The following is a 25,396-nucleotide window of genomic DNA, read 5'->3' as shown; positions in this document are numbered from 1 at the left end:
CGCGAGGCTAGCGGGTGGGGCGGGGCTTAGCTAAGGTTCGTCGGAGGGGGAAGTTTGTGGTGGTGGCAGTGAAGGATCCCCCCGGTGCCGCCATGGGGAACCGCGGCATGGAGGAGCTGATCCCGTTAGTGAACAAACTGCAGGACGCCTTCAGCTCCATCGGGCAGAGCTGCCACCTCGACCTGCCGCAGATCGCCGTGGTGGGCGGCCAGAGCGCCGGGAAAAGCTCCGTGCTCGAGAACTTCGTGGGCCGGTGGGTGACGGGGGGGAACGGGAAGAGGAAACGGAAGCGGAAATAAGGGGAGGAAGAGGAAGCGGAAATAGAGGGGGGGGAAGAGGAAGCGGAAGAGGAAATGGGGGGGGAGGAGAAATGGCGGGAGTTGGGGTCCAATGGCGGCACCGACCTGGTTCGGGTTCGAGGCGCGTTGGTTTTACCTCAGAGTGTGGGCAAAAATAGACGTTTTCTACTCATGTTTTTGGGGTCAAAAACCACTTTTTCTTCATGTTTTGGGGTCAAAAACCACTTTTTACCTCATATTTTGGGTTAAGAGCCACTTTTACCTCATGTTTTGGGGTCAAAAACCACTTTTTCCTTATATTTTAGGGTCATAAACCACTTTTTTCCTCATGGTTTGGGGTCAAAAACCACTTTTTACCTCATATTTTTGGGTTAATAACCACTTTTTCCTCATGTTTTGGGGTCAAAATCCACTTTTTCCTCATATTCTGGGGTTAATAACCACTTTTTACCTCACATTTGGGGTCAATAACTACTTTTTACCTCATATTTTGGGGTTAAAACCCACTTTTTCCTCATATTTTGGGGTCAATAACTACTTTTTTCCTCATATTTTGGATTAAAAACCACTTTTTTTTCATATTTTAGGTTTAATAATCCCTGTTTCCTCGTATTTTGGGGTCAAAACCCTCTTTTTTCCTCATGTTTTGGGGCAAATAACCACTTTTTACCTCATGTTTTGGGGTAAAAGTCCACTTTTTCATCATGGTTTGGGGTAAAGAGCCACTTTTACCTCATGTTTTGGGGTCAAAACCCACTTTTTACCTCATATTTTGGGGCAAATAACCACTTTTTACCTCATGTTTTGGGGTAAAAAACCACTTTTCCCTCATGGTTTGGGGTCAAAAACCACTTTTTCCTTATATTTTAGGGTCAAAAACCACTTTTTTCCTCATGGTTTGGGGTCAAAAACCACTTTTTACCTCATATTTTTGGGTTAATAACCACTTTTTCCTCATGTTTTGGGGTCAAAATCCACTTTTTCCTCATATTTTGGGGCAAATAACCACTTTTTACCTCATGTTTTGGGGTAAAAAACCACTTTTCCCTCATGTTTTGGGGTCAAAAACCACTTTTTCCTTATATTTTAGGGTCAAAAACCACTTTTTTCCTCATGGTTTGGGGTAAAAAAACACTTTTTACCTCATATTTTGGGGTTAAAATCGACTTTTCCCTCATGGTTTAGCGTTAATAATCACTTTTTACCTCATATTTTGAGGTCAAAAACCACTTTTTACCTCATATTTTGGGTTAAAAACCACTTTTTTCTTCATATTTTAGGTTTAATAATCCCTGTTTCCTCATATTTTGGGGTAAAAAACCACATTTTACCTCATATTTTGGGGTTAAAACCCACTTTTTCCTCACGTTTTGGGGTTAAGAGCCACTTTTTCCTCAAATTTTGGGGTCAAAAACCACTTTTTCCTCATATTTTGGTGTTAACAATCACTTTTTACCTCATATTTTGGGGTTAAAACCCACGTTTTTCCTCATATTTTGGGGTTAAGAGCCACTTTTACCTCACGTTTTGGGATCAATAACCACTTTTTACCTCATATTTTGGGGTAAAAAACCACTTTTTCCTCATGGTTTGGGGTCAAAATCCACTTTTTACCTCATATTTTGGTGTTAAGAGTTGCTTTTTCTTCACATTTTTGGGTCAATAACCACTTTTTTCTTCAGATTTTGGGGATAAAACCACTTTTTACCTCATATTTTGGGGTAAAAAACACTTTTTCCCACATATTTGAGGTTTAATGACCACTTTTTCCTCATATTTTGGGGTTAAGAGCCACTTTTACCTCACGTTTTGGGGTTAATAACTACTTTTTTCCTCATATTTTGGGGGCAAATAACCACTTTTTCCTCATGGTTTGGGGGTAAAAAACACTTTTTTCCTCATATTTTGGGGGCAAAACCCACTTTTTCCTCATAATTTGGGGTTAAGAGCCACTTTTACCTCACGTTTTGGGGTTAATAACTACTTTTTTCCTCATATTTTGGGGGCAAAACCCACTTTTTCCTCATAATTTGGGGTCAAAAACCACTATTTCCTCATGGTTTGGGGTCAAAAACCACTTTTTCTTCATATTTTGGGGTCAAAACCCACTTTTCCCTCATATTTTGGCGTTAATAATCACTTTTTTACCTCATATTTTGGGGCTAATAACCACTATTTTTTCATGGTTTGGGGTTAAAAACCACTTTTTCCCTCATATTTTAGGTTTAATGACCACTTTTCCCTCATATTTTGGGGTTAAAAACAGCTTTTTCCTCACGTTTTGGGGTCAATAACCACTTTTTACCTCATATTTTGGTGTTAAGAGTTGCTTTTTCTTCACATTTTTGGGTCAATAACCACTTTTTTCCTCATATTTTGGGGTAAAAAACACTTTTTTCCCACATATTTGAGGTTTAATGACCACTTTTTCCTCATATTTTGGGGTTAAGAGCCACTTTTACCTCACGTTTTGGGGTTAATAACTACTTTTTTCCTCATATTTTGGGGGCAAATAACCACTTTTTCCTCATGGTTTGGGGGTAAAAAACACTTTTTTCCTCATATTTTGGGGTCAAAACCCACTTTTTCCTCATTATTTGGGGTCAAAAACCACTATTTCCTCATGGTTTGGGGTCAAAAACCACTTTTTCTTCATATTTTGGGGTCAAAACCCACTTTTCCCTCATATTTTGGCGTTAATAATCACTTTTTACCTCATATTTTGGGGCTAATAACCACTATTTCCTCATGGTTTGGGGTTAAAAACACTTTTTCCCTCATATTTTAGGTTTAATGACCACTTTTCCCTCGTATTTTGGGGTTAAAAACAGCTTTTTCCTCACGTTTTGGGGTCAAAAACCACTTTTTCCTCATGGTTTGGGGTTAAAAACCACTTTTTACCTCATATTTTGGGGTTAACAGCTGCTTTTTCTTCATATTTTGGGCTTAATGACCACTTTTGGGGGTTCATGACCACTTTTTACCTCATATTTTGGGGTCAAAAACCACTTTTTCCTTCACATTTTAGGGTTAATGATCCCTTTTTCCTCATATTTTAGGGTCAATAACCACTTTTATCTTCATATTTTGGGATTAAAAACCGCTTTTTCTTCATGTTTTGGGGTCAAAACCCACTTTTTTCTCATATTTTAGGGTTAACAATCCCTTTTTTCTCACATTTTGGGGTCAAAAACCGCTTTTTCCCTCACATTTTGGGGTAAATGCCCCCCTTTTCCTCACGTTTTGGGGTCATTTTGCCCCCATCCCCCCACATTGGGATCATTTTTGCCTCCATTTAGGGTCATTTTACCCCCATTTGGGATCATTTTTGCCCCCATTTGGGATCATTTTATCCCCATTTGGGGCCATTTTCCCCCCTTTTGGGGCCATTTTCCCCCCTTTTGGGGTCACTTTACCCCCTTTTGGGGTCATTTTACCCCCATTTGGGATCATTTTATCCCCATTTGGGGTCATTTTTGCCCCCATTTGGGATCATTTTATCCCCATTTGGGGTCATTTTTACCCCATCCCCTCAATTTGGGGTCACTTTCCCCCCTTTTGGGGCCATTTTCTCCCCTTTTGGGGCCATTTTCCCCCCATTTGGGGTCATTTTACCCCCATTTGGGGTCACTTTCCCCCCTTTTGGGGCCATTTTCTCCCCTTTTGGGGCCATTTTCCCCCCTTTTAGGGTCATTTTACTCCCATTTGGGATCATTTTAGCCCCATTTGGGGTCATTTTTACCCCATCCCCTCAATTTGGGGCCATTTTCCCCCCTTTTGGGGTCACTTTACCCCCTTTTGGGATCATTTTTGCCCCCATTTGGGTTCATTTTATCCCCATTTGGGGTCATTTTTACCCCACCCCCTCAATTTGGGGTCATTTCCCCCCCTTTTGGGGCCATTTTCTCCCCTTTTGGGGTCACTTTCCCCCTTTTTGGGATCATTTCCCCCCTTTTGGGGCCATTTTCCCCCCTTTTGGGGCCATTTTCCCCCCATTTGGGGCCATTTTCTCCCCTTTTGGGGTCACTTCCCCCCCTTTTGGGGCCATTTTCCCCCCTTTTGGGGCCATTTTCCCCCCTTTTGGGGTCATTTTACCCCCATTTGGGGTCACTTTCCCCCCTTTTGGTGCCATTTTCTCCCCTTTTGGGGCCATTTTCTCCCCTTTTGGGGTCACTTTCCCCCCTTTTGGGGCCATTTTCTCCCCTTTTGGGGCCATTTTCCCCCCTTTCGGGTTCTCTCCCCCCCATTTTGGGGTTATTTGGGGCCATTTCAGACTTCACCCCCCCCCATAGAGGCTCTAATTGCCCCCTTTGCTCTCAGTGCTCCCCCATCCCAGCCCTGATCCTAATTACATCCCGTGGTTAATTAGCAGCTAATTACATGCAGGATGTCCTCGGTCACATGGATGTGACATCATTGCAGTGGCACACAATGGGACACACACCCATAGGGTGGGGATAACGAGGAGCTGCTGATTGCAGAGTTAATTAGCCCTTATGGGATATGGGGTGTGGGGTATGGGATGGGTTATAGGGTATGGGGTATGGGGGATGGGATATGGGATGGGATATGGGGTGTGGGATGGGATATGGGGCATGGGATGGGTTATGGGATATGAGGTGGGATATGGGGTATGGGATGGGATAGGGTATGGGATATGGGATGTGGGATATGGGATGGGATATGGGGTATGGGATATAGGATGGGATATGGGGTATGGGATGGGATATGGGATATGGGATGGGGTATGGGGTATGGGATATGAGATATGGGATGTGATATGGGGTGTGGGGTGGGATATGGGATGGGGTATAGGGTAGGGGATGGGATGTGGGATATAGGGATGGGATATGGGATAGGGAATGGGATGTGGGATGGGATATGGGATATAGGATGGGATATGGGGTATGGGATGGGATATGGGAATAGGGTATGGGGTAGAGGATGGGATATGAGATATGGGGTGTGGAATGGGATATGGGATGGGATAGGGGATGGGATATGGGATGGGATATGGGGTATGGGATGGGATATGGGATAGGGGATGGGATATGGGATGTGGGATGTGGGGTATGGGATGGGATATGGGATGTGGGATGGGATATGGGATGTAAGGTATGGGATATGGGATGGGATATGGGATGTGGAGTATGGGATGGGATATGGGATGGGATATGGGATGTGGGATGGGATATGGGATGTAAGATATGGGATATGGAATGGGTGACCCTGATGTGCTGCTGGGTTGGGGGATGGGCTCAGCACTGCTAATGAGCTGCACTAATTGAGCTGTGCTAATTGAGCTGCGTTAACGATCCAGTATTGAGCTGGGTGCTGTGTGTGCAGCCAGAGGGAATAGAGGGGGGGGGGAAGTGGAGTGTGGGGTGGGGGTGGGGATGGGGATATAGGGTTGGGAGGCCAATGGGTGCCCTATGGTGCTCAATGGGTGCTCAATAGGTGCCCTATGGGTGCTCAATGGGTGCCCTATGGGTGCTCTATGGCTGCTCTGTGGGTGCTCAATAGGTGCCCTATGGGTGCCCAATGGTTCCTCAATGGGTGCCCTATGGGTGCTCAATGGTTCCTCAATGGGTGCCCTATGGGTGCTCAATGGGTGCCCTATGGGTGCTCAATGGGTGCCCTATGGGTGCTCAGTGGTTCCTCAATGGGTGCCCTATGGGTGCTCAATGGGTGCCCTATGGGTGCTCAATGGGTGCCCTATGGGTGCTCAATGGGTGCTCAATGGGTGCTCAATGGGTGCCCTATGGGTGCTCAATGGGTGCTCAATGGGTGCTCAGTGGGTGCCCTATGGGTGCTCAATGGGTGCTCAATGGGTGCCCTATGGGTGCCCAATGGGTGCTCTATGGCTGCCCTATGGGTGCTCAATGGTTCCTCAATGGGTGCCCTATGGGTGCTCAATGGGTGCCCTATGGTGCTCAATGGGTGCTCAATAGGTGCCCTATGGGTGCCCAATGGTTCCTCAATGGGTGCCCTATGGGTGATCAGTGGTTCCTCAATGGGTGCTCAATGGGTGCCCTATGGGTACTCAATGGGTGCCCTATGGGTGCCCTATGGGTGCTCAATGGGTGCCCTATGGATGCCCTATGGGTGCTCTATGGGTGCTCAGTGGGTGCTGGGCTCCAGCTCCAGGCAGACAAGGCCGGGCTGTGTTGGGTGCCAGGTTGTGCTGGGCTGTGCCAGCTGTGGCACTGGGTGCTGTGCCAGGCAGTGCTGGGTGCTGGGCTGGGTGCTGGGCTGCACTGGGTGCTGCACTGGGTGCTGTACTGGGCTGTACTGGGCTGCATTGGGTGCTGCATTGGGTGCTGCACTGGGTGCTGCACTGGGTGCTGTGCTGCGCTGGGTGCTGTACTGGGCTGCACTGGGTGCTGTGCTGCGCTGGGTGCTGTACTGGGCTGCACTGGGTGCTGCACTGGGTGCTGTGCTGCACTGGGCTGCATTGAGTGCTGCACTGGGTGCTGTACTGGGCTGCACTGGGCTGCATTGGGTGCTGCATTGGGTGCTGTGCTGTACTGGGCTGCATTGGGTGCTGCACTGGGTGCTGTGCTGTACTGGGCTGCACTGGGTGCTGCACTGGGTGCTGTGCTGTACTGGGCTGCACTGGGTGCTGCACTGGGTGCTGCACTGGGTGCTGCATTGGGTGCTGCATTGGGTGCTGCACTGGGCTGCTAAAGCCGTCCCTGTTCCTTCCATCCCCGCAGCGATTTCCTGCCCCGTGGTTCTGGGATCGTCACCCGGCGGCCGCTCATCCTGCAGCTCATCTTCTCCAAGACAGGTATGGGACCACTATGGGCAGCCCCCCTATGGGGCAGCCCCCCTATGGGCGGCCCCTCTATGGGCAGCCCCTCTATGGGCAGCCCCTCTATGGGGAGACCCTCTATGGGCAGACCCCCTATGGGCAGACCCCCTATGGGCGGCACCTCTATGGGCAGCCCCTCTATGGGGAGACCCTCTATGGGCGGACCCCCTATGGGCAGCCCCTCTATGGGCAGCCCCTCTATGGGCAGCCCCCCTATGGGGCAGATCCTCTATGGGTGGACCCTCTATGGGCAGCCCCTCTATGGGCAGCCCCTCTATGGGCAGCCCCTCTATGGGCGGACCCTCTATGGGCGGACCCTCTATGGGGCAGCCCAGTGCTGTCAGCCCCACATGCTGGACCCCTATGGGGTCTGACCCTTTGGCCTGGGAATGGGGTCTGATCCTTCAGTATGGGAAATGGGGTCTGACCCTTCAGCATGGGAATGGGGAGGGCAGGGTGGGTTTGGTCATTTCTGCCCCCATTTGGGATCATTTCCCCCCCCATCCCCTTAATTTGGAGTCATTTTCCTCCCCTTTTGGGGTCACTTTCCCTCCCATCCCCTCCTTTTAGGGTCTTTTCCCCCCATTTGGGGTCACTTTCCCCCCTATCTCCCCCTTTTGGGGCCACTTTCCCCCCTTTTGGAGTCACTTCCCCCCATTTGGGGTCACTTTCCCCCCCATTTCCCCCTTTTGGGGCCACTTTATCCCCTTTTAGGGTCACTTCCCCCCATTTGAGGTCACTTTCCCTCCCATTTCCCCCCTTTTGGGGTCACTTTATCCCCTTTTGGGGTCACTTTCCCCCCTTTGGGGTCTCCTCCCTCTCATTTGGGGTCACTTTATCCCCTTTTAGGGTCACTTCCCCCCATTTGGGGTCACTTCCCCCCCCATCCCCTCAATTTGGGGTCACTTTCCCCCCTTTTAGGGTCACTTCCCCCTCTTTTAGGGTCACTTTCCCCCCTTTGGGGTCTCCTCCCCCTCATTTGGGGTCACTTTCCTCCCTTTTGGGGTCTCTCCCCCTTCCATTGGGGTTTATTTGGGGCCCTTTCAGTCTTTAGATCCTTACCCCGCTCCATGACTGAGGGGTGGGCTCTGCACTGACCCCCCCCCCAATTACAGCTGCCCCACTCCCATCTCCCCCTGCCCCATAGCACCGAGGTTCCCCCAGCCCAGCTCAGATCCGGACCCATCCCTTATAACACCCTTTTTCTCCCCATTATTTCAGAATATGCCGAATTCTTGCACTGCAAATCCAAGAAATTCACGGATTTCGATGAGGTTCGGCAGGAGATCGAAGCTGAGACCGACCGGGTGACGGGCACCAACAAGGGCATCTCCCCTGTCCCCATCAACCTGAGGGTCTATTCACCCCATGGTCAGTGGGGCTGACTCCTCTGGGGGTCGTGGGGGCAGCTTGGGGGGTCTAAAGGGAAATTGGAGGGGGCTGAGGGCAGATAGGGGGGTCCTGGAGGGAAATGGGGGCTGATGTGGGGGTCCTGAAAGGGAATTGGGGGTCCTGAAGGGAAATGGGGGCTGCTGGGGGGGTCCTAGAGGGAAATAGGGGGTCCTGAATGGAAATAGGGGCTGCTGGGGGGGTCCCAAAAGGGAAATTGGGGGTCCTAAAGGGAAATGGGGGCTGCTATGGGGGTCCTGAAGGGAAATGGGGGCACTGGGGGTTTCTGATGGGACATGGGTCTGGTTTGTGGGGTCCTGATGTGAAATGGGGCTGGTTTGGGGGGTCCTGATGTGAAATGGGTCTGGTTTGGGGGGTCCTGATGGGACACGGGGCTGGTTTGGGGGATCCTGATGTGAAATGGGTCTGCTCTGGGGGGTCCTGAAGGGAAATGGGTCTGGTTTGGGGGGTTATGAAGGGAATTGAGGCAGCTTTGTGGGGTCCTGATGTGAAATGGGGCTGGTTTGTGGGGTCCTGATGTGAAATGGGTCTGCTTTGGGGGGTCCTAATGTGAAATGGGTCTGGTTTGTGGGGTCCTGATGTGAAATGGGGCTGGTTTGGGGGGGTCCTGATAGGAAATGGGGGCTGCTCTGTGGATCCTCAAGGGAAATTGAGGGTCCTAAAGGGAAATGGGGGCTGCTGTGGGGGTCCTGAAGGGAAATAGGGGGTCCTGAAAGGAAATGGGGGCTGCTGGGGGGGTCCTGATGTGAAATGGGGCTGCTTTGTGGGGTCTTGATGTGAAATGGGGCTGCTTTGTGGGGTCCTGATGGGAAATGGGGCTGGTTTGTGGGATCCTGATGTGAAATGGGTCTGCTTTGGGGGGTCCTGATGGGAAATGGGGCTGGTTTGTGGGGTCCTGATGGGACACAGGGCAGCTTTGGGGGTTCCTGATGTGAAATGGTTCTGGTTTGGGGGGACCTGATGGGAAATGGGTCTGGTTTGGGGGCTCCTTAAGGGAAATGGGTCTGATTTGGGGGGTCCTGATGTGACACAGGGCTGGTTTGGGGGGACCTGATGTGAAATGGGGCAGCTTTGTGGGGTCCTGATGTGAAATGGGGCTGCTTTGTGGGGTCCTGATGTGAAATGGGTCTGCTTTAGGGGTTTCTGATGGGAAATGGGGCTGGTTTGTGGGATCCTGATGTGAAATGGGTCTGCTTTGGGGGGTCCTGATGGGAAATGGGGCTGGTTTGTGGGGTCCTGATGGGACACGGGGCTGGTTTGGGGGATCCTGATGTGAAATGGGGCTGGTTTGGGGGGTCCTAATGGGAAATGGGGCAGCTTTGGGGGGTCCTGATGGGAAATGGGGCTGGTTTGGGGGGGTCCTGATGGGAAATGGGGCTGGTTTGGGGGGTCCTGATGGGAAATGGGGCTGGTTTGGGGGGGGTCCTGATAGGTAATGGGGGCTGCTCTGTGGATCCTCAAGGGAAATTGAGGGTCCTAACGGGAAATGGGGACTTCTGTGGGGGTCCTGAAGGGAAATAGGGGGTCCTGAAAGGAAATGGGGGCTGCTGGGGGGGTCCTAAAGGGAAATGGGTCTGGTTTGGGGGGTTCTGAAGGGACACGGGGCTGCTTTGGGGGGTCCTGAATGGAAATGGGGCTGGTTTGGGGGGTCCTGATGGGAAATGGGGCCGGTTTGGGGGATCCTGATGTGAAATGGGTCTGCTCTGGGGGGTCCTGAAGGGAAATGGGTCTGCTTTGTGGGGTCATGAAGGGAATTGAGGCAGCTTTGGGGGGGTCCTGATGGGAAATGGGTCTGGTTTGGGGGATCCTGAAGGGAAATGGGTCTGGTTTGGGGGGTCCTGATGGGAAATGGGGCTGGTTTGGAGGGTCCTGATATGGAATGGGTCTGGTTTGTGGGATCCTTAAGGGAAATGGGGCAGCTTTGTGGGGTCCTGATGTGAAATGGGGCTGGTTTGTGGGGTCCTGATGGGAAATGGGGCCAGTTTGGGGGATCCTGATGTGGAATGGGTCTGGTTTGTGGGGACCTGATGTGAAATGGGGCTGGTTTGTGGGGTCCTGAAGGGACATGGGTCTGGTTTGGGGCTGACCCCCATTCCTTCCATCTCCTCCCACCCCCCAGTGCTGAACCTGACTCTGATCGACCTGCCGGGGATCACCAAGGTGCCGGTGGGCGACCAACCCCAGGACATCGAGTACCAGATCCGCGACATGATCCTGCAGTTCATCGGCCGCGAGAGCAGCCTCATCCTGGCCGTCACCCCCGCCAACATGGACCTGGCCAACTCGGACGCGCTCAAAATGGCCAAGGAGGTGGATCCGCAGGGTGAGCCCGTTTTGAGCCCATTTCACACACTTTGGGCCCAGTTCTGGATTGTTTTGTCTTCAGGTTTAGGCCCAGTTTGGTTCGGTTTAAGTCCAATCTGGGGCCAATCTAGGGCCTGGTTCTGTTTCAGTTTAGGCCCAGTTTGGATGAGTTTGGGCCCAGTTTTACCCAGTCTGGCCGAGTTTGGGTCCAGATTGGGCCCAGTTTGGCTGAGTTTGGGCCCAGGGTGGCCGAGTTTGGGCCCAGTTTGATGAAGTTTAGGCCCAGTCTGGTTGAGTTTGGGCCCAGTTTTGCCCAGTCTGGCTGAGTTTGGGCCCAGTCTGGCTGAGTTTGGGCCCAGTCTGGCTGAGTTTTGGGTCCAGTTTGACTGAGTTTAGGCCCAGTTTGGCCAAGTTTGGGCCCAGTCTGGTTGAGTTTGGGCCCAGTTTGGCCGAGTTTGGGCCCAGTTTGGCTGAGTTTGGGCCCAGTTTGGCTGAGTTTGGGCCCATTTTGGCTGAGTTTGGGCCCAGTTTGGCTGAGTTTGGGCCCAGTCTGGTTGATTTGGGCCCAGTTTGGCTGAGTTTGGGCCCAGTTTGGCTGAGTTTGGGCCCAGTCTGACTGAGTTTGGGCCCAGTTTGGCCGAGTTTGGGCCCAGTTTTGCCCATTTTGGCTGAGTTTGGGCTCAGTCTGGCTGAGTTTGGGCTCAGTCTGGCTGAGTTAGGGCCCAGTTTGGCTGAGTTTGGGCCCAGTCTGACTGAGTTTGGGCCCAGTTTGATGGAGTTTAGGCCCAGTTTTGCCCATTTTGGCAGAGTTTGGGCCCAGTCTGGTTGAGTTTGGGTCCAGTTTGGCTGAGTTTGGGCCCAGTTTGTCTGAGTTTGGCCCCACTTTGGGTCCGGTTTGGCCGAGTTTGGGCCCAGTTTGGGCCCAGTTTGGCTGAGTTTGGGCCCAGTTTGGCTGAGTTTGGGCCCAGTTTGGCTGAGTTTGGGCCTAGTTTGATGGAGTTTGGGCCCAGTTTGATGGAGTTTGGGCCCTGTTTGATGGAGTTTGGGCCCAGTTTGATGGAGTTTGGGCCCTGTTTGATGGAGTTTGGGCCCTGTTTGATGGAGTTTGGGCCCTGTTTGATGGAGTTTGGGCCCTGTTTGATGGAGTTTGGGCCCTGTTTGATGGAGTTTGGGCCCAGTTTGATGGAGTTTGGGCCCAGTTTGATGGAGTTTAGGCCCAGTTTTGCCCATTTTGGCTGAGTTTGGGCCCAGTTTGGGCCCAGTCTGGTTGAGTTTGGGCCCAGTCTTGGCTGAGTTTGGGCCCAGTCTTGGCTGAGTTTGGGCCCAGTTTGATGGAGTTTGGGCCCAGTTTGATGGAGTTTGGGCCCTGTTTGATGGAGTTTGGGCCCAGTTTGATGGAGTTTGGGCCCAGTTTGATGGAGTTTGGGCCCAGTTTGATGGAGTTTAGGCCCAGTTTTGCCCATTTTGGCTGAGTTTGGGCCCAGTTTGGGCCCAGTCTGGTTGAGTTTGGGCCCAGTCTTGGCTGAGTTTGGGCCCAGTCTTGGCTGAGTTTGGGCCCAGTTTGGCTGAGTTTGGGCCCAGTTTGGCTGAGTTTGGGCCCAGTCTGGCTGAGTTTGGGCCCAGTTCTGGAGAGTTTTGTCTTCAGGCTTAGGCCCAGTTTGGTTCGGTTTAAGTCCGGTCTGGGGCCAATCTAGGGCCTGGTTCTGTTTCAGTTTAGGCCCAGTTTGGGCCCAGTTTGGCTCAGTTTGGGCCCAGTTTGGGTCCAGTTTGGCTGAGTTTGGGCCCAGTTTGATGGAGTTTAGGCCCAGTTTGGTTGAGTTTGGACCCAGTTTTGCCCATTTTGGCTGAGTTTGGGCCTGGCCTGACTGAGTTTGGACCTAGGCTGGCTGAGTTTGGGCCCAGTTTTGCCCAGTCTGGTTGAGTTTGGGCCCAGTCTGGTTGAGTTTGGGCCCAGTCTGGTTGAGTTTGGTCCCAGTTTGGCTGAGTTTGGGCCCATTTTGGCTGAGTTTGGGCCCAGTTTGGCTGAGTTTGGCCCCAGTTCTGGAGAGTTTTGTCTTCAGGTTTAGGCCCAGTTTGGTTCGGTTTAAGTCCAATCTGGGGCCAATCTAGGGCCTGGTTCGGTTTCAGTTTAGGCCCAGTTTGCCCCATTTGGCCCAGTTTGGGGCCGGTATTGTCCAGTTTGGGCCCAGTTTGGCCCAGTTTGGGCCCAGTTTGGGCCCAGTTTGGCTGAGTTTGGGCCCAGTCTGACTGAGTTTGGCCCCAGTTCTGGAGAGTTTTGTCTTCAGGTTTAGGCCCAGTTTGGTTCAGTTTAAGTCCAATCTGGGGCCAATCTAGGGCCTGGTTTGGTTTCAGTTTAGGCCCAGTTTGGGCCCAGTTTGGCTCAGTTTGGGCCCAGTTTGGGTCCAGTTTGGCCGAGATTGGGCCCAGTTTGATTGAGTTTAGGCCCAGTTTTGCCCATTTTGGCTGAGTTTGGGTCCAGTTTGGGCCCAGTTTGGCTGAGTTTGGGCCCAGTTTGGTTGAGTTTGGGCTGAGTTTGGGCCCAGTTTGGCTGAGTTTGGGCCCAGTTTGATGGAGTTTAGGCCCAGATTTGCCCATTTTGGCTGAGTTTGGGCCCAGTTTGGCTGAGTTTGGGTCCAGTTTGGGCCCAGTCTGACTGAGTTTGGGCCCAGTTTTGCCCATTTTGGCTGAGTTTGGGCCCAGTTTGATGGAGTTTAGGCCCAGTTTGGATGAGTTTGGGCCCAGTTTTGCCCAGTTTGTCTGAGTTTGGGCCCAGTCTGTCTGAGTTTGGGCCCAGTCTGACTGAGTTTGGGCCCAGTTTGGGCCCAGTTTGGCCGAGTTTAGGCCCAGTTTTGCCCATTTTGGCTGAGTTTGGGTCCAGTTTGGGCCCAGTTTGGCTGAGTTTGGGCCCAGTCTGACTGAGTTTGGCCCCAGTTCTGGAGAGTTTTGTCTTCAGGTTTAGGCCCAGTTTGGTTCAGTTTAAGTCCAATCTGGGGCCAATCTAGGGCCTGGTTTGGTTTCAGTTTAGGCCCAGTTTGGGCCCAGTTTGGCTCAGTTTGGGCCCAGTTTGGGTCCAGTTTGGCCGAGATTGGGCCCAGTTTGATTGAGTTTAGGCCCAGTTTTGCCCATTTTGGCTGAGTTTGGGTCCAGTTTGGGCCCAGTTTGGCTGAGTTTGGGCCCAGTTTGGTTGAGTTTGGGCTGAGTTTGGGCCCAGTTTGGCTGAATTTGGGCCCAGTTCTGGAGAGTTTTGTCTTCAGGCTTAGGCCCAGTTTGGTTCGGTTTAAGTCCAGTCTGAGGCCAATCTAGGGCCTGGTTCTGTTTCAGTTTAGGCCCAGTTTGGGCCCAGTCTGGTTGAGTTTGGGCCCAGTTTGGCCGAGTTTGGGCCCAGTTTTGCCCATTTTGGCTGAGTTTGGGCCCAGTCTGGTTGAGTTTGGGCCCGGTCTGGCTGAGTTTGGGCCCAGTTTGGCTGAGTTTGGCCCCACTTTGGGTCCGGTTTGGCCGAGTTTAGGCCCAATTTGATGGAGTTTGGGCCCAGTTTGAGCCCAGTTTGATGGAGTTTGGGCCCAGTTTGATGGAGTTTAGGCCCAGTTTGGCCCATTTTAGCTGAGTTTGGGCCCAGTCTGGTTGAGTTTGGGTCCAGTTTGTCTGAGTTTAGGCCCAGTTTGGCCAAGTTTGGGCCCAGTTTTGCCCATTTTGGCTGAGTTTGGCCCCAGTTTGGGCCCAGTCTGGCTGAGTTTGGGCCCAGTCTGGTTGAGTTTGGGTCCAGTTTGGCCAAGTTTGGGCCCAGTTTTGCCCATTTTGGCTGAGTTTGGGCCCATTTTGGCTGAGCTTACCCTGCTTTTAGCTGAATTTGTGCCCATTTTCAGCCAATATTGTCCTCTCTTGTCTCAATTTAGCCTGGTTTGGGCTCTGTTTGTGGGCTGCTTTGGGGCTCTTAATTACTTCTTAGTAATTAATTTGCTAACGAACTGCTCCAGGCCTGCGGACCATAGGTGTGATCACCAAACTGGACCTGATGGATGAAGGCACCGATGCCCGGGACGTGCTGGAGAACAAACTGCTGCCATTGCGCAGAGGTGAGGGGGGGGCTCCTGTGATCTGCCAGGACCTTTTCAACCCACTCCATGCTTCTATGGCCTTTAAGGACCCCCCCAACCCACCCATTCCATGGTGCTGTGATCTTAAAGGACCCTCCCAACCCACCCCATAGTTCCATGGACTTTATGGACCCCTCCAACCCAACCAGGCTGTTGCTGTGATCTTAAAGGACCTTCCCAACCCACTCCATGGTTCCATGGCCTTTATGGACCCCCCCAACCCCCCCATTCCATGGTTCTGTGATCTTAAAGGACCTTCCCAACCCACCCCATAGTATCATGGCTTTTAAGGACCCCCCAACCCCCCCATTCCATGGTGCTGTGATCTTAAAGGACCTTCCCAGTCCACCCCATGGTTCCATGGCCTTTATGGGCCCCCAAGGACCCCTCCAACCCCCCCATTCCATGGTGCTGTGATCTTAAAGGACCCTCCCAACCCACCCCATGGTTCCAAGGTGTTTAAAGACCCCCCCCAACCCAACCAGGCTGTTGTTCTGTGATCTTAAAGGACCTTCCCAACCCACCCCATGGTTCCATGGCCTTTATGGACCCCCAAGGACCCCTCCAACCCACCCATTGCATGGTGCTGTGATCTTGAAGGACCTTCCCAACCCACCCCATGCTTCCATGGCCTTTATGGACCCCCCCCCAACCCAACCATTCCATAGTTCTGTGATCTTAAAGGACCTTCCCAACCCACCCCATAGTATCATGGCTTTTAAGGACCCTCCAACCCCCCCATTCCATAGTGCTGTGATCTTAAAGGACCTTCCCAACCCACCCCATAGTTCCATGGCCTTTAAGGACCTCTCCAATCTAACCAAGTTATTGTTCTGTGATCTTAAAGGACCTTCCCAACCCACTCCATGCTTCCATGGCCTTTATGGACCCCCAAGGACCCCCCAACCCCCCCATTCCCTGGTTCTATGATCTTAAAGGACCCCTCCAACCCAACCAGGCTGTTGTTCTGTGATCTTAAAGGACCTTCCCAACCCACCCCATGGTTTCTATGGCCTTTAAGGACCCCCCCAACCCACCCATTCCATGGTGCTTTGATCTTAAAGGACCTTCCCAACCCACCCCATGGTTCCATGGCCTTTATGGACCCCCAAGGACCTCTCACACCCCCCCATTCCCTGGTTCTATGATCTTAAAGGACCCTCCCAACCCACCCCATGCTTCTATGGCCTTTAAGGACCCCTCACACCCCCCCATTCCCTGGTTCTATGATCTTAAAGGACCCCCCCCCATTTCAGGGTACATTGGCGTGGTGAACCGCAGCCAGAAGGACATTGACGGTAAGAAGGACATTCGTGCGGCGCTGGCGGCCGAGCGCAAGTTCTTCCTCTCCCACCCGGCGTACAGACACATGGCCGACAGAATGGGCACCCCACACCTACAGAAGGTCCTCAACCAGGTGGGAAGGCCGTGCTGCTCAATGGGTGCTGCATGTGGGGCTGGGGCTCTGTGCTATGGGGCTGGGGGGCTCTGTGCCATGGGGCTGGGGGGCTGGGATGGGGGGCTCTGTGCCATGGGGCTGGGGGGCTCTGTACCATGGGGCTGGGGGGCTCTGGGGCTGGGGGACTCTGCTCCATGGGGGTCTCTGAGCCCTGGGGCTGGGGGGCTCTGTACCATGGGGCTGGGGGGCTCTGGGGCTGGGGGACTCTGCTCCATGGGGGTCTCTGAGCCCTGGGGCTGGGGGGCTCTGTGCCATGGGGCTGGGGGGCTTTGGGGCTGGGGGGGCTCTGCTCCATGGGGGTCTCTGAGCCCTGGGGCTGGGGGGCTCTGTGCCATGGGGCTAGGATGGGGGGCTCATGGGGCTGGGGGCTCTGTGCCATGGGGCTGGGGGGCTCTGTGCCCTGGGGGGCTCTGCTCCATGGGGCTGGGGGGCTCTGAGGCTGGGGGCTCTGGGGCTGGGGGCTCTGGGGCTGGGGGGCTCTGTGCCATGGGGCTGGGGGGCTCTGTACCATGGGGGTCTCTGTACCATGGGGCTGGGGGGCTCTGGGGCTGGGGGGCTCTGTGCCATGGGGCTGGGGGGCTCTGGGGCTGGGGGGCTCTGTACCATGGGGCTGGGGGGCTGGGATGGGGGGCTCATGGGGCTGGGGGCTCTGTGCCATGGGGGGCTCTGAGCCCTGGGGCTGGGGGGGGCTCTGCTCCATGGGGCTGGGGGCTCTGTGCCATGGGGCTGGGGGGTTCTGTGCCATGGGGCTGGGGGGCTGTGGGGCTGTGGGGCTCTGGGGCTGGGGGGCTCTGTGCCATGGGGCTGGGGGGTTCTGTGCCATGGGGCTGGGGGGCTGTGGGGCTCTGGGGCTGGGGGGCTCTGTGCCATGGGGCTGGGGGGCTCTGTGCCATGGGGCTGGGGGGCTGGGATGGGGGGCTCTGTGCCCTGGGGGACTTTGCTCCATGGGGCTGGGGGGCTCTGTGCCATGGGGGTCTCTGAGCCCTGGGGCTGGGGGGGCTCTGCTTCATGGGGCTGGGGGGCTGGGATGGGGGGCTCTGTGCCCTGGGGGACTTTGCTCCATGGGGCTGGGGGGCTCTGTGCCATGGGGGTCTCTGAGCCCTGGGGCTGGGGGGGCTCTGCTTCATGGGGCTGGGGGGCTGGGATGGGGGGCTCTGTGCCCTGGGGGACTTTGCTCCATGGGGCTGGGGGGCTCTGTGCCATGGGGGTCTCTGAGCCCTGGGGCTGGGGGGGCTCTGCTTCATGGGGCTGGGGGGCTGGGATGGGGGGCTCTGTGCCCTGGGGGGCTCTGCTCCATGGGGCTGGGGGCTCTGTGCCATGGGGCTGGGGGGCTCTGTGCCATGGGGCTGGGGGGCTCTGTGCCATGGGGCTGGGGGGCTCTGTGCCATGGGGTCTCTGAGCCCTGGGGTTGGGGGTCTCTGCTCTGTTGAGGTGGTTTGTTTCCCATTTGGGCTCATTTTTCTCCCATTTGGGCTCATTTTTCTCCCATTTGGGCTCATTTTTCTCCCATTTGGGCTCATTTTCTCCCCATTTCTTTCCATCATTCCCCAAAGCAACTGACCAACCACATCCGGGAGACGCTGCCGTCGCTGCGCAGCAAGCTGCAGAGCCAGCTGCTGTCCCTGGAGAAGGAGGTGGAGGAGTATAAGAACTTCAGACCCGACGATCCCACCAGGAAAACCAAAGCTTTGCTGCAGTGAGGGAGCCTGGGGGGCTGGGGTGGGGGGCTCTGGGGCTGAGGGGGGCTGGGATGGGGGGCTCTGTGCCATGGGGCTGGGGGGCTCTGTGCCATGGGGCTGGGGGACTCTGCTCCATGGGGCTGGGGGGCTAGGATGGGGGGCTTTGCTCCATGGGGGTCTCTGTGCCCTGGGGCTGGGGGGGCTCTGCTCCATGGGGCTGGGGGGCTCTGTGCCCTGGCGTCTCTGTGCCATGGGGCTGGGGAGCTGGGGGGCTAGGATGGGGGGCTTTGCTCCATGGGGGGCTCTGAGCCCTGGGGCTGGGGGGCTCTGCTCCATGAGGCTGGGGGGCTCTGTGCCATGGGGGTCTCTGTGCCCTGAAACTTGGGGTCTCTGTGCCCTGGGGTCTCTGTACCCTGGGGCTTGGGAGTCTCTGCTCCATGGGGCTGGGGGGCTCTGTGCCATGGGGCTGGGATGGGGGCTTTGCTCCATGGGGGTCTTTGTGCCCTGGGGTATCTGAGCCCTGGGGCTGGGGGGCTCTGGGGCTGCGGGGGCTCTTCTCCATGGGGCTGGGGGGCTCTAGGGCTGAGGGGGGCTCTGCTCCATGGGGGTCTCTGTGCCCTGGGGTTGGGGGGCTCTGTGCCATGGGGGGCTCTGCTCCATGGGGCTGGGGGGCTGGGATGGGGGGCTCTGCTCCATGGGGGTCTCTGTGCCCTGGGGCTGGGGGGCTCTGTGCCATGGGGTCTCTGAGCCCTGGGGCTGGGGGCCTCTGGGGCTGGTGGGGCTCTGCTCCATGGGGCTGGGATGGGGGGCTCTGCTCCATGGGGGTCTCTGTGCCATGGGGCTGGGATGGGGGTCTCTGTGCCATGGGGCTGGGGTGGGGGGCTCTGATCCATGGGGCTGGGGGGCTCTGGGGCTGGGATGGGGGGCTCTGCTCCATGGGGGGCTCTGCTCCATGGGGCTGGGATGGGGGGCTCTGCTCCATGGGGCTGGGGGGCTCTGGGGCTGAGGGGGGCTGGGGTGGGGGGCTCTGCTCCATGGGGGGCTCTGCTCCATTGGGCTGGGGGGCTGGGCTGGGGGGCTCTGTGCCCTGGGGTCTCTGTGCCCTGGGGCTGGGCTGGGGGGCTCTGGGGCTGAGGGGGGCTCTGCTCCATGGGGCTGGGGGGCTGGGATTGGGGGCTCTGCTCCATGGGGCTGGGGGTCTCTGTGCCCTGGGGTCTCTGAGCCCTGGGGCTGGGGGGCTCTGTGCCATGGGGCTGGGGGGGCTCTGTGCCATGGGGCTGGGGTGGGGGGCTCTGCTCCATGGGGGTCTCTGAGCCCTGGGGCTGGGGGGCTCTGCTCCATGGGGCTGTGCCTATGGGAGGGGGTGCCTGGGCCAGCTGTGGTAGGAGCCCCTCCCTTCCATAACTGTGGCCTGGAAGGACCTTTCCAAGCTGAGCCCTGCTGTGGGTCCTGTGATCTTTAAGGATCCTTCCAAGCTGAGCCCTGCTGTGCTCCTGTGATCTTTAAGGACCCTTCCAAGCTGAGCCCTGCTGTGGGTCCTGTGACCTTCAAGGATCCTTTAAACCCAAACCTGAGCCATTTTATGGCTGTTTGATTGCCCGGGCACACCCAGCCCAACCCATTGCCTGGTTCTATGGCTCTGTGACCTTCAAGGACCTTCCCAACCCAACCCATTACCTGGTTCTATGGCTCTGTGGTATTTAATGGCCTTCCCACCCCAACCTATAGCCTGGTTCTATGGCCCTGTGACCTTCAAGGACCTTCCCAACCCAACTTATTCTATGGGTCCATAGTTCTGTGACCTTCAAGGACCCTCCCAACCCAGCCCATTCTATGCCCCCATGGCTCTGTGACCTTCAAGGACCTTCCCAACCCAACTTATTCTATGGGTCCATAGTTCTGTGACCTTCAAGGACCCTCCCAACCCAGCCCATTCTATGGCCCTATGGCTCTGTGATCTTTAAGGACCTGCCCAACCCAGCCCATTCTATGGCCCTATGGCTCTATGATCTTTAAGGACCCTCCCAACCCAACTTATTCTATGGGTCCATAGTTATGTGACCTTCAAGGACCCTCCCAACCCAGCCCATTCTATGCCCCCATGGCTCTGTGACCATCAAGAGCCCTTCCAACCCCCTCCATGGTTCTTTGACCTTCAAGGACCTTCCCAACCCATTGCCTGGTTCTATGGCCCTGTGACCTTCAAGGACCCTCCCAACCCAGCCCATTCTATGGCCCTATGGCTCTGTGACCTTCAAGGACCTTCCCAACCCAACTTATTCAATGGTTCCATAGTCCTGAGACCTTCAAGGACCTTCCCAACCCAACTTATTCTATGGGTCCATAGTTATGTGACCTTCAAGGACCCTCCCAACCCAGCCCATTCTATGGCCCCATGGATGTGTGACCATCAAGGGCCCTTCCAACCCCCTCCATGGTTCTTTGACCTTCAAGGACCTTCCCAACCCAACCCATTGCCTGGTTCTATGGCCCTGTGACCTTCAAGGACCCTCCCAACCCAGCCCATTCTATGCCCCCATGGCTCTGTGACCTTCAAGGACCCTCCCAACCCAGCCCATTCTATGCCCCCATGGCTCTGTGACCTTCAAGGACCCTCCCAACCCAGCCCATTCTATGCCCCCATGGCTCTGTGACCTTCAAGGACCTTCCCAACCCAACTTATTCTATGGGTCCATAGTTATGTGACCTTCAAGGACCCTCCCAACCCAACTTACTCAATGCTTCCATGGCTCTGTGACCTTCAAGGACCCTCCCAACCCAGCCCATTCTATGGCCCCATGTCTCTGTGACCTTCAAGGACCTTCCCAACCCAACTTATTCTGTGGGTCCATAGTTATGTGACCTTCAAGGACCCTCCCAACCCAGCCCATTGTATGACTCTATGGCTCTGTGATCTTTAAGGACCCTCCCAACCCAGCCCATTCTATGCCCCCATGGCTCTGTGACCTTCAAGGACCTTCCCAACCCAACTTATTCTATGGGTCCATAGTTCTGTGACCTTCAAGGACCCTCCCAACCCAGCCCATTCTATGCCCCCATGGCTCTGTGACCTTCAAGGACCCTCCCAACCCAACTTATTCTATGGGTCCATAGTTATGTGACCTTCAAGGACCTTCCCAACCCAGCCCATTCTATGCCCCCATGGCTCCGTGACCATCAAGAGCCTTCCCAACCCCCTCCATGGTTCTTTGACCTTCAAGGACCTTCCCAACCCAACCCATTGCCTGGTTCTATGGCTCTGTGACCTTCAAGGACCCTCCCAACCCAGCCCATTCTATGGCCCCATGTCTCTGTGACCTTCAAGGACCTTCCCAACCCAACTTATTCTATAGGTCCATAGTTATGTGACCTTCAAGGACCCTCCCAATCCAGCCCATTGTATGACTCTATGGCTCTGTGATCTTTAAGGACCCTCCCAACCCAGCCCATTCTATGCCCCCATGGCTCTGTGACCATCAAGAGCCCTTCCAACCCCCTCCATGGTTCTTTGACCTTCAAGGACCTTCCCAACCCAACTTATTCTATGGGTCCATAGTTATGTGACCTTCAAGGACCCTCCCAACCCAGCCCATTGTATGACTCTATGGCTCTGTGATCTTTAAGGACCCTCCCAACCCAGCCCATTCTATGGGTCCATGTTTATTATGGGGGGGTTCACATGGATGTCTGCCCCACACTGACCCCCTGTGTGTCCCCCCCCCCCAGGATGGTGCAGCAGTTCGGGGTGGACTTTGAGAAGCGCATTGAGGGCTCTGGGGATCAGGTGGACACGCTGGAGCTGTCGGGAGGAGCCCGGATCAACCGCATCTTCCATGAGAGGTTCCCCTTCGAGCTGGTCAAGGTGGGGAGGGGGAAACGTGGGGTGGGGGGGGGGCAATGGTGGGTTGGGGTTAGGTGGGGTGGGGAGTTAGATGGGGGTGGGATGGGGGGCAAGGTGGGGTGGGATGGGGGGTAAGGTGGGGTGGGGGGCAACGTGGGGTGGGGAGTGAGATGGGGTGGGGTCAAGGTGGGACGGGGGCAAGGTGGGGTGGGGAGTTAGATGGGGATGGGATGGGGGGCAAGGTGGGGTGGGGTGGGGTGGAAGACAAGGTGGGATGGGATGGGGGGCAAGGTGGGGGGCAATGGTGGGATGGGGGGCAAGGTGGGATGGAGTGGGGGGCAATGGTGGGATGGGGAGTTAGATGGGGGTGGGGTGGGGGACAAGGTGGGGTGGGGGGCAATGGTGGGATGGGGGGCAAGGAGGGATGGGATGGGGGGCAAGGTGGGGTGGGGGGCAATAGTGGGGAGGGATGTGGGGCAAGATGGGGTGGGGAGCAAGGTGGGGTGGGGGGCAAGGTGGGATGGGATGGGGGGCAAGGTGAGGAGGGATATGGGGCAAGGTGGGGTGGGGGGCAAGGAGGGATGGGGGGTAAGGTGGGGTGGGATGGGGGACAAGGTGGGGTGGGATGTGGGGCAAGGTGGGGTGGGGTGGGGGGCAAGGTGGGGATGGGGATGGAGCTGGGGGTGGGATGGGGAGTGAGATGTGGGTGGGATGGGGATGGAGCTGGGGGTGGTGGGGGTCTTGTTAGCGGGTGTTAATTGGGGGGGGGTCTGATTGATTGATTGGGGGGGGTCTGATTGATTGATTGCTGCTCAGATGGAGTTTGACGAGAAGGACCTGAGGAGGGAGATCAGCTACGCCATCAAGAACATCCACGGTGTCAGGTACGGGGGGGGGGCAAAAGAAGGGCTGGGGTGGGGAATGGGGGGGTAAAAGGGGTGGGAGCGGGGTGGGGGGGGCAAATGGGGCTGGGGGGTGATGGGGGCAAAAAGGGGGTGGGAGTGGGGGTGGGGGGGCAAAAGAGGGGCTGGGGGGGGGAATGGGGGGGTAAAAGGGGTGGGAGTGGGGCTGGGGGGGGGTAAAAGAGGGATGGGAGTGGGGCTGGGGGGGTAAAAGAGGGATGGGAGTGGGGCTGGGGGGGCAGAAGAGGGGCTGGTGGGGGGGAAAAGGGTGGGAGTGGGGCTGGGGGGGGCAAGAGGGGCTGGGGGGGTGATGGGGGCAAAAAGGGGGTGGGAGTGGGGGTGGGGGGGGGTAAAAGGGGTGGGAGTAGGGCTGGGGGGGGGGCAAAAGAGGGATGGGAGTGGGGCTGAGGGGTGGGAGTGGGGCTGGGCTGGGAGTGGGGCTGGGGGCTGTTGTGCTGCAGGACCTGGGGGGGTTGTTTTGCTGCAGGACCTGGGGGGGTTGTTGTGCTGCAGGACCTGGGGGGGGTTGTTTTGCTGCAGGACCTGGGGGGGTCGTTGTGCTGCAGGACCTGGGGGGGCCGCTGACCCTTTTCCTCTCTGTGCCCCCCCAGGACGGGGCTGTTCACCCCAGACCTGGCGTTCGAGGCCATAGTGAAGAAGCAGGTGGTGAAGCTGAAGGAGCCTTGTCTGAAATGCGTGGACCTGGTTATCCAGGAGCTCATTAACACGGTCCGGCAGTGCACCACCAAGGTACCCCCTGATCTATGGCTGGGAACAAAGACCCCTCCCCACCCTACACCCCCCCCCCATTTATAGCCCTATGGTCCCTCCCTGCCCCCCCCAGCTCGGGCCGTACCCCCGACTGCGGGAGGAGACGGAGCGAATCGTCACCACCCACATCCGGGAGCGCGAGGGCAGGACCAAGGACCAGGTGGGTGCACATGGACCCCGAGACCCCCACCCACAGCCCTATAGACCCCCTGTATCCCATACCACAGCCCCCATAGACCCCATATATCACATACCACAGCCCCCTTATATCCCATACCCACAGCCCCATAGACCCCCTGTATCCCATACCACAGCCCCCATAGACCCCATATATCACATACCACAGCCCCCCTATATCCCATACCCACAGCTCCCATAGCCCCCCTATATCCCATACCCACAGCCCCATAGCCCCCCTATATCCCATACCCACAGCCCCATAGCCCCCCCTATATCCCATACCCACAGCCCCATAGCCCCCCCTATATCCCATACCCACAGCCCCATAGCCCCCCTATATCCCATACACACAGCCCCCCTATATCCCATACCCACAGCCCCATAGCCCCCCTATATCCCATACACACAGCCCCCCTATATCCCATACCCACAGCCCCATAGCCCCCCCTATATCCCATACACACAGCCCCCCCATAGCCCCCCCTATATCCCATACCCACAGCCCCATAGCCCCCCTATATCCCATACCCACAGCCCCCCTATATCCCATACCACAGCCCCCTATATCCCATACCCACAGCCCCCCCTATATCCCATACCACAGCCCCCCTATATCCCATACCCACAGCCCCACAGCCCCCCTATATCCCATACCCACAGCCCCCCTATATCCCATACCCACAGCCCCCATAGCCCCCTATATCCCATACCCACAGCCCCCCTATATCCCATACACACAGCCCCATAGACCCCCTATATCCCATACACACAGCCCCCATAGACCCCCTATATCCCATACCCACAGCCCCCCTATATCCCATACACACAGCCCCATAGACCCCCTATATCCCATACACACAGCCCCACAGCCCCCCTATATCCCATACCCACAGCCCCCCAGACCCCCACCCACAGCTTTCACAGCCCCCCTATATCCCATACCCTCAGCCCCATAGCCCCCCTATATCCCATACCCACAGCCCCCCTATATCCCTGTACCCACAGCCCCCCCTTTATCCCATACCCACAGCCCCCCAGACCCCCACCTACAGCTCCCATAGACCCATGGCCCCTTAGACCCCCACCTACAGCTCCCATAGCCCCCCTATATCCCATACCCACAGCCCCCCAGATCCCCACCCACAGATCCCATAGTCCCCCCTATATCCTCTACCCACAGGCCCCCCAGACCCCCACCCACAGCTCACACAGACCCCCCAGCCCCCCACTCACAGCCCCCCAGACCCCCACCCACAGCTCCCATAGCCCCCCCCATATCCCCTACCCACAGCCCCATGGCCCCCAGACCCTCACTCACGGCCCCCTCGGCCCCCAAATCCCCACCACAGCCCCACAGCCCCCCTATATCCCCTACCCACAGCCCCCCAGACCCCCACCTACAGCTCCCATAGACCCATGGCCCCCAGCCCCCCACTCACATCCCCCCCATCTCCCACCCTCAGCCCCCCCAGCCCCTCTGACCCTCCCCCCCCCCCCCAGATCCTGCTGCTGATCGACATTGAGCTCTCCTACATCAACACCAACCACGAGGATTTTATCGGCTTCGCCAAGTGAGTGTTTCAGGGCTGGGGGGGGTTTGTAGGGTGGGGGTCCCACAGCCCAAATAACACAATACCAGTGTT

The 25,396-nt window shown here is 56.0% G+C and overlaps 1 protein-coding gene across 1 annotated transcript; it reads left to right on the top strand.

Annotated features, from left to right (window-relative positions):
• Window positions 1-25,396, top strand: LOC146751177 (dynamin-2). The gene is made up of 12 exons (XM_085535348.1): window positions 1-253; window positions 7,016-7,089; window positions 8,335-8,484; window positions 10,643-10,846; window positions 14,802-14,900; window positions 16,178-16,338; window positions 17,934-18,076; window positions 21,786-21,921; window positions 22,717-22,784; window positions 23,414-23,552; window positions 23,647-23,733; window positions 25,254-25,396. Exons 1-12 carry the CDS (start codon window positions 93-95, stop codon window positions 25,326-25,328), a joined length of 1,497 nt encoding a protein of 498 aa, XP_085391474.1. The 5' UTR covers window positions 1-92; the 3' UTR covers window positions 25,329-25,396.

Source organism: Coturnix japonica, unplaced genomic scaffold (genome assembly GCF_054131305.1).
Source record: "Coturnix japonica strain WE unplaced genomic scaffold, WE-NBRP24 Scf119, whole genome shotgun sequence".
Taxonomy (NCBI): domain Eukaryota; kingdom Metazoa; phylum Chordata; class Aves; order Galliformes; family Phasianidae; genus Coturnix; species Coturnix japonica.
This window is presented reverse-complemented; position numbering and strand designations above follow the sequence as displayed.

Excerpts from the sequence above, each read along its gene's own strand:
- LOC146751177 (XM_085535348.1), top strand. The coding sequence starts at position 93 with ATGGGGAACCGCGGCATGGAGGAGCTGATCCCGTTAGTGAACAAACTG. Across the intron at positions 10,847-14,801 it reads CAAGGAGGTGGATCCGCAGG|GCCTGCGGACCATAGGTGTG; the intron begins GTGAGCCCGTTT and ends GAACTGCTCCAG. Across the intron at positions 22,785-23,413 it reads AAGAACATCCACGGTGTCAG|GACGGGGCTGTTCACCCCAG; the intron begins GTACGGGGGGGG and ends GTGCCCCCCCAG.